The 12,577-nt window shown below is 42.6% G+C and overlaps 1 protein-coding gene across 1 annotated transcript; it reads right to left on the minus strand.

The window, feature by feature from the left end:
* Positions 1-1,760: 1,760 nt before the first annotated feature.
* Positions 1,761-12,577, minus strand: Tmem70 (transmembrane protein 70). Its single transcript, XM_005361864.3, has 3 exons — positions 12,283-12,577; positions 9,376-9,481; positions 1,761-2,792 (listed from the first exon to the last, which is right to left on the minus strand). Exons 1-3 carry the CDS (start codon positions 12,481-12,483, stop codon positions 2,335-2,337), a joined length of 765 nt encoding a protein of 254 aa, XP_005361921.1. The 5' UTR covers positions 12,484-12,577; the 3' UTR covers positions 1,761-2,334.

Consider the following 12,577-nt stretch of genomic DNA (forward strand, 5'->3'; position numbering starts at 1 on the left):
CCTATTGTAAAACTGTCATGCAAACCTTAGGGAACAACTTCATTTTGTCTGTGTGTGTGTGTGTGAGAGAGAGAGAGAGACAGAGAGAGAGACAGAGAGAGAGACAGAGACAGACTATTACAACACTGAAGTGTGTGACTGCCTCTGAGTGGGTCTCTGAAAAGAATTCCTCAGGCTGCTATTGCTGTCCCTGCCTTCATGGCCATCACATTGTGGAGGAACAATTACAGAGATCCAATGACCCCCATGTTTATCTTTGGGGTCATGACATGAAATTTAGGTTTAAATAAAGTTCAAATGCAAACAGCATGTGTAGACAAGCAGTCCTGACCACAGCTGACCCATCTCTGAGGCTCCTGGTTCCAGGAGGGCAAGCCATCAGCACTGTGTGAAATCTATTCCTGGAAGACCAGCAGCCCTCTGGCTCACACCAGGACCCCAGCATGAGATTCCTGGATAGGGTTCACTTCTTTGGAGTCCACTGTGTCAGTGGTCTAAGAGCCAGCAGAAGGGAAGAAGTGTCTCTCTAGGGTCCATTCACTCCTGCCAGGACTTAACATCTCAGTAAACTACAGGTTGATGACAGAAAAACTTCTAGAAAAGCATCTCATTCAGCACTGCAGTGATAAGCATTTATCTGTGCAAGAAAGAAGAACAAAGCAGAAACCCAAACTTGAGAACGCCCAAGTTTCACCTGCTAAACTGGCTCATCAGGACATACACTCTAGAGCCGAGGATAATGGTTTCCTGCCTCAAGCTATGCCCTGAAATAGCTCTTAGCAACCCTAGACTTGAATGATCTTTCTCCTGAATGGCCTCTATAATACTCAAGCCCACTTACATAATTAAATTTACTATCATGGCTTGCCACAGATTGCAGGTATCTCCCAACTTGTATTTTGTTCTTAATGTTGACTCTGGTATCCAGCCAAGTACCAGAACCCAGGTACCAGAACAGCCTTAAATTCCCAAGCTTCTGATGTTTACTTCTTAAATGCTAAGATTGCAGGTGTAAAAAATCTGAAAATGTGAATTCTCCATGAAGCTAACATAGCTGGCTATTTTATAGGAGGTAGCATGTATGTATTAGTACCAATGATTTGCCTGTTATCATGGGGGGGAGGTGTTGAGGGACAAATGGGGGCACAGAACAACTAACCAAACCTGGCTGTATATGCATTCTTATTTGGGGCCACCACACCAGAGGATTTAGGCAGCAACCCGTATTCTAAACCAAAAGACATAACAAATTCTTTTTTATAATTTATGAACTTTACAAAGTGTTTTTAAGTAGGAAAAGTATGTTTATACACTTAGAAAAACTCAACTCTTATTTGTGACATCCAATCTTCTGCTTATAGGCACCCACTCTTATATTACCCATACATGGCCCTGGTGTGGTATGACACACCTTTAATCTTAGCATGCAGGAGACAGAGACAGATACATATCTCTATGAATTCAAGGCCAGACTGGTCTGCACAGCAAGCTCCAGGCATCCAATCTTACATAGTGAGACTCTAAAAACATAAATACATGTAGCCATAAACATAGTAAAATATACATTATTATCCACATATTTGTTCTGTTATTCAAGACAAGGTTTTTATGTGTAACAGCCCTGGCTATACTGGAACTCACTCAGGCTGGTCTTGAACTCAGAGATCCACCTGCCTCTGCCTCCTGAGTGCTGGGATTAAAGGCGTGTACCATCACCACCTGACTGATTATCAGCATTTTTTAACAGAAACAATTTGTTCTTAAATGTATTTTATTACATGGGAACATCATTATCTGAAAATTAATCAGAAATTCTGCTTGATAGTTTCAACTTTTGAGGTCTTTGGTGGGTTTTTTGTTGTTGTTGTTTTGGTTTTTTTAAGATAGGGTTTCTCTGTGTTAACAGCTCTGGCTGTCCTGGAACTCTATTAGATTAGGCCGGCCTCAAACTCAGAGACATCCACCTACCTCTGCCGCTGGAGTGCTGGGATTTAAGGCGTGAGCCACCCAGATCAACATTCTGTTTTAAGACAGGGTCTTACACAGTCCAGGCTGACTCAAACCTACTAGAATCGCCAAGGATGATCCCAAATTTCTGGTCTTCCTACTTCCATTTTCCAAGTGCTGGGGTTACTGGTGTACACAAGCATACCTACTTATATGATGAGGGTCAAACCCAGGACCTCATGTAAGGCAAACACTATACCAACTGCACTGTCTTCGGGCTTTAAACTGTATTTTTTTTAAAAACAATTATTCACTAACAATAACAAAATGTAGGCAATCTTATTACACACTGAAATATACATGGCATGTAAACAAAACAGAATAGGTTCATTTTTCATCCTCATGCAGTTTCTTTTCATTGACTTCTTCCACATCAAAAGTGAATGGTTTGTCATAACCCATTAGATGGTTATAGTCATCAGGGTTTGGGAAGAGCATTGGATTAACTAACAGTGACTTTGTTTTTGCATAAAAGGTGGTAAATAGATGTGTGCTCTCTGGAATCTTCACGTCATTTTGATGAAACACCGTGCTGGTTTCCGAAAGCACAGCATTGTAAGTGATGGCTTTGTAAGTGTCACTTTTGGCTTCGTGGTACAACCGAATGACATAGCCTTTTGTAATGAAGTGAAGCAGCATAGGCGTGATCACTGTGAAGGTTCCCATGATTCCATAAAATAAGATTTGCAGAGGCAGACTTCCAAACGTCACATTACTTTGTGAAAAAAGATACGGTAAAAATGCAAGGCTGATCACACTTGTAGAATAAGAGAAACATTTCACACCTAAAGAGAAAAAAAAAACAATTAATAACTGTTTTATAAATCAATCTACCCTATCAATTCTTCTAACCTTTTCTTCCTATACCATTGTTACAATTTGAATGCAAAAAGATCCCCTAGTTTCATGTGCTGCACACTTGGTCTCTAGAAGAAAGCACAATTTTGAGAAATTTTAAAACTTGAGGTAGACCTTGGCTGTTGCACGGAGGTCGGTCTCACTTCTTTCTCCTATGCTATGAAGTAAGGAAGCTCCTGTCATATACGCCTACAACCCTGATGTTCTGTGCAAGGGCATGGGGCCAAGCAACCATGACCAAACCTTCTAAAACTGTGAGTCAAAATGTATCTTTCCTCCATGAAGTAGTTTTCTTGACTATTTGTCACAGTGATGACAAAGCTAATCCAATCATCATAAACCCACCATCAACAACAAACACAATGAATTGCTTTTTATGTGTCAGGGCCTCTGCCTTCCGTCTCAAGCAATTCACTTATTCTATTCATAAAATATATATAAAAGCTCAAGGAGAGGTGTATAATTGTTATCATTGCTCCATTTAAAAAATGAGAACTGGAAAAAAAAAGTAAAAAAAAAAAAATGAGAACTGGGTGAGGCAGGAGGATCACAATTTTGACACGACATGGTAAGACTGCTTCTGAAAAAGCCAAAGAAAGGGAAAGTGAATAGAATTCGCTCTGTGGAGTGTATCTGCTTAACATGCTTGCTGCCCTAGGCTGATCCCCAGCACTGCCAAATCTTGAACAATGAGGAAAACTGAAGCTGAGTGGCTCATATCTATAATCCCAGTATTTAAGAGACAAGGGTTGGAAGATAGAGCCTGGGATAGAGAGAGGTACAGGTCAGCCTAAGCTACAGGCTGGAGAGATCATGCAGTAGGTAAAGGGCTTGCTGTACAAGCATGAGAAGCTGAGCTCAGCTCTCCAGCACCCACATAAATGCTGAGCATGGCAGCACACATCTGGAACTCAACAGTTGGGGAAGCGACGACAGGCAGATTCCCATGGCTTGTTAGCCAGCCAGTTTAACCAAAACGGTGATCTCCAAGCTGGGCATGATAGTACATGCTGCCTTTACGCCCAGCACTCAGGAGGCAGAGGAAGGGGGATCTCTTGAGGTCAGTCAGAACAGCCAAAGCTGCACAGAGGAAACCCTATCTTGAAAATCAAAACCAAAAATCTCCAAGTTCAATGAAAGATTGTCTCAAAGACTAAGGTAGAGATTTGCTGTAATTAGCTTTAACCACCAATTTGGCATAGTCTAGTCACTTGAGAAGGGAATCTCAGTTGAGGCTGCCCAGATCAGACTGGCCTGTGGGCATGTCTAGAGAGGACGTCTTTATTGGCACCATTCTCAGGGCAGGTGGTCCTGCATTGCAAAAGAAACCTAGCTTAGCTTGTAAGTGAGCCAGTAAGCTGCATTCTTCCAAAGTTTCTGCTTCAAGTTCCTGCTTGAGCTCCTGCCCTAACTTCCCTCAGTGATAGAGTATAACCTGGAAGCTGACATTTTGCTTTTGGTCAGAGTATCGTATAACAGCAAGAGAGTGAAACTAGAACAAGAGCAATGGAGGAAAATACCTGAAAACAACCTCTGTCATACACAGACATTCCCCACACCCACACATGAGGACGGGATAAAGCAATGTACAATGCCACACAGCTAATTACAAAGTAGTCGGGCTGGGATTCAAACCCAAGTAACCTGACTCTTCATGAATGAGGCTGAGGCAAGAAGACTGTGAGTTCAAGTTCAGCTACACATCAAGACTGTTTCAAAACACAAAAACAAAATAATTTAAATACCATCTACTTAGAAAATATACAAGTTGAGATTCTAAAAAGTTGATCATAAAGTACATTTGGGGAAAAGATGGCAAAGAGATAAGGGTTAATCTCAAATATTAAAATCTAATAAACTATATAAAATAGTGTGGCACCTTCTCCCCATCCAAAAAAAGACAGACTGGTGTATACAAAAAGACACATACAAAAAGAGACAAATAAAAAGAGCAAAATAGGAAACAAACAAAAAAAACACATTGAAATATATGTTGAAATTTAATACAGAATAAAGACATAATCTAAAATCAGTAGGTGAGATGGTGGTGGTGGCGCACACTTCTTAATCTCAGCATGTGGGAGGCAAAGGCAGGTGGGTCTCTGTGAGTTTAAGGCCAGGCTGATCTATAAAGCCAGTTCCAGGACAGTCAGGGCTACACAGAGAAACCATGTCTTGAAAAACAAACAAACAAATCAGTAGGCAAAAACATTAACTTTTTAGTAAGTGATGTTAGGTTTATAAAAATTGTATTTAGAAAAATGGTGAAAAATCTGGGGCTAGCAAGATGGCTCAGAAGCCTGACAACCTAATTTCAATGCCCAGAACCCACATAAAAAAGGGAGAAGCCGCTTCCCACAGGTCAGGGAACCCTGATGGCTCTTCAAGCTGATGAGGGAGAGGGACTTAATCGGGGGAGGGGGAGGGAAATGGGAGGCGGTGGTGGCGGGGAGGAGGCAGAAATCCTCAATAAATAAATAAATTAAAAAAAAAAAAAAAGGGAGAAGCCAGGCAGTGGGGGAGTGGCACACGCCTTTAATCCCAGCACTTGGGAGGCAGAGGCAGGCGGAGCTCTGTGAGTTTGAGGCCAGCATGGTCTACAAGAGCAAGTTCTAGGACAGACTCCAAAAGCCACAGAGAAACCCCGACTGACTCCATAGAGTCAATGTTGTTCTATTTTCGTTTTTTGAGACAGGGTTTTTGTATAGCTCTGCTGTTTTACAATTCACTCTGTAGACTAGACTGGCCATGAACTCACACAGATCTGCCTGTCTCTGCCTCCTGAATGCTGAGATTGAATGAGAGCACCACCACATCCGGCTATAATGTTCTTTGACCTCCACACATGTGCCATGTTTCATACACACACACACACACACACACACACACACACACACACACACACACACACATTTAAAAAGAAAATGATAAACTTCAATCCATCCATTATACCATAAACCATGAAAAATCCAAAAAGGTCAGAGATTTAAATGTGGGGAAAAATAATCATAGAGGTATCCATGAAGTCCTTTATAATCTGGAATGGACAGAGCTGGACATGATGACACAACATATAAAGAGCCAGTACTGTTCTTTCAAAGTTCAGTTCCCAGCACCCTCTTCCAGTGGCTCCCAATGCCTGAAACCCCAACATCTCCAGTCTCTGAGGACATTTGTACGCATGTGGCATGCTCCCATAAAGACACATTCACAAACACATATTTTAAAAGTAATTAAAATCAACCTTTTTTTTTTAAGTTCCAGAAACAGTCAGGGTCAAAAGACTGACAATCTGACTACAATTTTTTAAAAAATAAAGAAACGGAAAACAACGTAGTCACACACACACCAGTAACTCAATATTTGAGATGGAAAGAGATCAGTTCAAGGCTAGCCAAGTTTACCTATCAAGTTGGAACTCATTCTTAGCCACATCCTGTCCATGACAAAAATATTCTGAATTTATATCAAAAGGATTAGTATCTGCAATATATAAAATGTTTGTGGAATGAGAAAACCAAAAAGCTTGACACTTTAAGGGCAAATATGTAAATGGCCCTTTAAATAAATTTAAATAAATTGGTACAAAAATCTTATTCATAAGATCCATGTAGTTAAAATTAATGTTACTGTTTTGCCCCAAACTGACAAAAGCAAAAGTCTGACAACTGTTCATAAAGCTGGAACTAAGCAGCCACTAATATAGTGCTATTGGCTGAAAGCTTAATTATATTGTCAGTAATTTAAAAATAGTTCCTTTCCTCTTCCCACAGGTGGTTGCTATGACATCAGTATGCAGGGTATAAATGAGGACCATGGTGCCTCCTATGGTCCTCCAACCTTCTGAAGTATCTTTTCTCCCTATTACTTTTGTTACACTGTAGTAAAACTGATGCCTAACTAGAACTTCATAATGTGTCCTTATTTGGAAATAAGATCTTTGCAGATCTAAAGAACAAGATGAGATCATGCTGGATTGAGGTGGGCTCTAAATCTAATGAGGTGCCCTTACAAGGGCAGAAAACAATCAGAGATTCCCGGAGACTGCCATAGGAACAGCAAGCAGCAGTCACAGGGAGGGGCAAGCTACAAGCCAAGAATGCTAAGGACTACAGGAGCCACCAGAAGCTGGATGGGGTAAGACTTCCTTGAGCCGTCACCAGTGCATGGCCCAGTGCATACCCCACTTTTACATTTTTAGCCTCCAGAACTGTAAGAAAATATATTTACTTCTATTGTTTCCATGTTTAAAAAAGAAACTATTAGATAAGAAGGCATGGCAGCAGGAACTTGATGTGACCAGGTACACTGCATCCAGTCATGAGAGCTTTCTCCTCTTTACTCAGCCTAGGGTCCCACATGTGGAATGGCAAACCCACATTGAAGGTGGATAGTTCCAGCTCCACTAACCTAGGCCATCTCTCACAGACATGCCCAGAGGCTCATCTCTCCATTAAGTCTAGATCTAGACAACCTTTCTGCCTCTGCTTGTACTGAGGACTTCTGCACCTGTGACATATGTGCTCCTTTCACATCTTCACAGACTGCACTCATCAGACAAGACCTAAGGGGAAGGAATGCAAATACAGCTGATTGGCCAGGCGGTGGTGGCGCACGCCTTTAATCCCAGCACTCGGGAGGCAGAGGCAGTCGGATCTCTGTGAGTTCGAGGCCAGCCTGGTCTAGAAAGAGCTAGTGCCAGGAAAGGAACCAAAAGCTACAGAGAAACCCTGTCTCGAAAAATCAAATCAAAACAAAACAAAACAAAACAAATACGGCTGATTGTATGGCATATTCACTTTTCTTTCCTACTGGCTGTAACAGTCTGCATTACCTTCAAGTTTTATCCCTAAGACACAGTCAGTATGGTATCTATAATTAACTGGGGCTGAATTAACATTAACTAAAGAAGAGCCTTCTGGAGGCTACCCTTGTGGCTGTTAGGAGTTCCAGAACCACAGCACTACCTCAGTGTTTCTCCCTGCATTCCCACGTAGAAAGCAGCACTGACCTCTGACACAGCGACTTTCTACTATCCATAGCACTGAAAGGCTCAGGCAATAACTTTCCTCTACAACCTACAATTGTACTTTTTTTGTTTTTGTTTTTCAAGACAGGATTTCTCTGTGTAGTCCTTGCTGCCCTAGAACACACTCTGCAGACCAGGCTGCATTAGAACTCACAGAGATGCACCTGCCTCTGCCTTTGCCTCTCAAGTGCTGGGATTAAAGGTGTGCATCACGACATCCAGTTTCAGCAACCATTCTGAAGAGGCATTATGAGAGGGCCAGGTGCACAGGACAGTCAGGACTACAAAGAGAGATCCTGTCTGAAAAAAACAACAAAACACAGGTGCTACCAGGCTATTAGTCACAGTTTTTGTATTGTGACCAAATACTGGAGAAAAGCAAGTAAAAAAAAGGAAAAGGTGGGGGCTGCAGAGATGGCTCAGTGGTTAAGAGAACTGACTGCTCTTCCAGAGGACCTGGGTTCAACTGTCAGCAACCACCTGGCAACTAACAACTGTCTGTAAATCTTGTTCGGGGGTCCCCGATACCCTCACACAGACATGCACACAGGCAAAACACCAATACACACAAAATAAAAAATAATTAAAAAAGGAAAAGTAACTATGACTCATAATTTCTGAGATTTCAGCCCACAGCCCACTTAGACCTATGTACTTGGGCAACATCATGCCTACAAGTGTATTATTAGATAGCGGAAGACCTTCATGACAAAGTGGAAGCAGAGAGAAGACAAGAAAGAGCCAGGAACAAGATCCTTCCTCCAAGAACCCACACCCAGTGACTTACTTCCAGAGGAAGACAACTCTCCTAAAGTTTCAGAACTCTCAAAACAGTGCTACCAGCTGGGGAAGTGAGACTACATTAAATGCATGAGCTTGTGAGGATACTTCAGTTAAACCATGACAATATTCTCCCGCTCTTTTTAGACTACTCACATATTTCTACTTTTCTGTTACATCTTCTAAGATAAGTGACTTAAGGGAAAGATCACAAAACCACAATTCAATCTTTAAACATCTTTAAAACTCCTAAAAGAGAAAGTATCAACCTCTACGTTGTCTAAATGGGCTCAAAGAAAAAACAATTTTCCTTATGTGTTATAATAATTCAGTGATGCTAAGAACATAGGTAACATATGCTAAAAAGGTTTACTAGGTAGGACCATCCCAGAAGGCCTCAACCCCACACAAGAACTCTAGGCAACTAAGTAAAGCTGGGTGCCAGAGAAGTGGAAAAGCACACCACTTGGTTTTCCAGTGCAAAACAATCAGCCCTGAAAACACAATGCTGTATAGTAATGCTGTATAGACTCAGCAGGTTATAGTTAGGAATATATATATATATACATATATATACATATATACACATACATGGATGCCATAACAATTAGTGAAGAGAAGAGGCCATGAAATTGAAAGAGAGTGAGAAGGAATACACAAGAGGGTTTGAAGGCAGGACAAGGGAAGGGAGAAATACTTACCAAATACTGTGCGGGCCAGGTTCCCAGTATAAATCAGCCTTCCATCTTCTGGTTTATCAAACTGTGTGTGTGCACATCGAACACATCGCTCCCAAAAAACGGGCATCTATTGAAACAAGAAACAATCAACTAACTGGCTTTTTGAAATTTTTAGTTATCAAAGCTATATATATATGAAGAGAATTTGTTACAATGTGACATAAAGAATTCTCAGATAACTTCAGATTCAGAGACACCTTATCTCTTAAAAATCAAGTTGAGAGGTCTGGAGAGGTGGCTCAGAGATTAAGAGCACTGACTGATCTTCTAGAGGTCCTGAGTTCAATTCCCAGCTATCACATGGTGGCTCACAACCATCTATAATGAGATCTGGTGCCCTCTTCTGGTGTGCAGGCATACATGCAGACAGAACACTGTATACATGACAAATAAATTTTTTTTTTTTTTTTTTTGGTTTTTCGAGACAGGGTTTCTCTGTGGCTTTGGAGCCTGTCCTGGAACTAGCTCTGTAGACGAGGCTGGTCTCGAACTCACAGAGATCCGCCTGCCTCTGCCTCCCGAGTGCTGGGATTAAAGGCGTGCGCCACCACCGCCCGGCGACAAATAAATTTTTTAAAAAATCAGGTTGAAAGATGGAGAGGCTCAGTGCTTGAAAGGGCTTAGTGCTCTTCTAGAGAATCAGGGCTGAGTCCCTGTATCCACATGGCTGCTTACAACCTTCCGTAACTCAAGCCCATAGGATCTAAGACCCTCTCCTGGCCTCCATGGGCACTGCATGCATATGGTGGACAGACATACATGAAGACAAAACACTCATACATAAACAGAAAAAAAATCTTAAAATAAGGTTGAAAGCAACAGAAAAGACACCCAGTCAGGTAGTGGAGGCAGAGGCAGGTGGATCTCCAAGTTCCAGGTTAGTCTGGTCTACAGTTCCAGGACAGCTGGGACTGTATAAAAGAGAAACCCTGTCTCAAAAAACAAAAAGGAAAAGAAGCCTAATGTTGACCTTCACGTGTGTACTTAAACATATACTAAACATGCACAAATAATTTCTAAAATTAGTTTTAATGCAATGATCTTAGCAAAACACTGTATATTGAGGTTGCTTTTTGTTTTGGTGGGTGTGTACATATATGAGCACATCCATGTCCAGAAATCAAACTACAGTCATGAAAGCAAGAGCCTTCACACAGGTCAGGCCATCCTGACAACCCTATGGCTTTAAAGTCTGTACCTATGAAGTACTAACATTATAACTAGCATCAAAAAAAAAAAAAAAAAAGAAGACTGTTTCCCTAAAAGCCTTGTAAATATCTTGTACCTCATTTTTTGTTTTGAAGATAAAGGTCGCCAAGATGTAATCCTCCAGCTCACAATGTAGCCCACGCTGATCCCTGGTCTCGGCCTCCTGAGCTACCACTGGATTATAAGTGTGCCACCATTCCCAAACCTTTTATCTCAGAAAAAGAAAACATTGCTTGAAAGCTACATGAAGTTTATGCTAACAGTTTACCAAATATGTGAATGAAAATGAATATCTAAAAAAATGCATTTCAGGGTTTGAGATGGTTAAGAGCACTGACTGCTGTTCCAGAGGTCCTGAGTTCAATTCCCAGCAACCATATGGTGGCTCACAACCACCAGTAATAAGATCTGGTGCCAACTTCTGTCTGCAGGGACACATGCAGGCAGACCATTGTATACGTAATAAATAAATAAAAATGCATTTCATGCAGGAAGTGGTAGTGCATCCCTTTAATCTCAGCACTTGGGAGATAGAGGCAGGCAGATCTCTGTGAGTTCGAGGTCAGCCTGGTCTACAAGAGCTAGTTCCAGGACAGGCTCCAAAGCTACAGAGAAACCCTGTTTCGAAAAACTAAACAACAACAAAATGAATTTCACATTGCTCATAGTTAAAAATGTAAAAAGCACACCTAACTTCCTTGTGTTGAAATTCAGCTAAGACTCTAGCTAGTATATGCCCAGGATGGTGGCACATGCCTTTAATCCCAGCACTCAGGAGGCAGAGACAGGAGGAGTCTGAAGCCAGTGCCAGGCTGATCTACATGTTCCAAAACAGCGAAGGTTACATATCGAAACCCTGCCCTAAAAAAACCAAAACCAAATAATCCAATTTCAAGTTTAGGCATTTCTTCAAAGTTTATTACTACTATTATGTTTTCGGACTGGTTTTGTTTGTTTGTTTGATGTGAGATATGGTTTCTCTGTTTAGCTGTCCTGGAACTAGCTCTGCAAACCAGACTGGCCTTGTAGTCACAGAGATCCTCCTGCCTCTGCCGTGCACCCCCTTCCCCCGCATTGTTTAATTCTTATATGTTAGAATGTAGACTTACGTAGCTTGTTCATATTAAAATGGAAAGATAACATTCAGACCCCACCTTTCTCTCAATAATCAAAGAAATTCCTAAAAACAGAGACAAACACAGAACTCAGAACGAGGTTATACGAGTTTGTTCGCGTTCATCTCCATGTGCTGCACTAATTTCTTAGCAAATCAACCTTTCTGACCTTCAGCTTTAGGGTAAGAAACTACTCCGAGCGTGATGATGCACGCTTTAAATCCTAGCACTAGAGAAATCAGAGGTAGGAAGGTCTTTGGGAGTTCGAGGTCAACCTGGTCCAATTAGCGAAGTCAGGCTAGCCGAGGCAACAGAGACACCTTGACTTCGCACAAAAGGACGAAACTAAACTCAGCGTTGTTATCACAAACCAAGCAAACTGGAACCAGTCTAGGAAAGAGCAATCACTTTCTCCCTTTGCAGCCGCGGCGGGACCCGAGGCAGAGGCCTGCTCCTCCGGGGCCCGTACACGGAGGGTTCCCTCCGCACCGGAGCCCCCCAGACCGCACGCCGCACCCGCCACCCCGGCCCCTGGACGGCCGACCTGCGCTCCCCCGGCTCGTGGGCCAGGCTGGACTCCCCGCAGGAGTCCGCCGCTCAGTAGTCGCGCGGGCTCGTCGCGGGAGGCCGCACGCCACAAGGCGACCCCGGAACCTCGGAGCGCGGCGGCCGCACACCAGGGAGTCCTCCATCCGCCGGGCCGCAGTCCCGCTGCCCACCGGCCACCCAGAGCCAACAGCAGCATGGCGCGAGCTTGGAGAGAGCGCTGCCAGGTTCCAGCTGCCGCCAAGGACGCCAAAAGGCGACTCTCGCGACCGACACCTCGAGTGCGGCGAGGC

This window comes from Microtus ochrogaster, linkage group LG5, assembly GCF_000317375.1.
Source record: "Microtus ochrogaster isolate Prairie Vole_2 linkage group LG5, MicOch1.0, whole genome shotgun sequence".
Lineage (NCBI taxonomy): Eukaryota > Metazoa > Chordata > Mammalia > Rodentia > Cricetidae > Microtus > Microtus ochrogaster.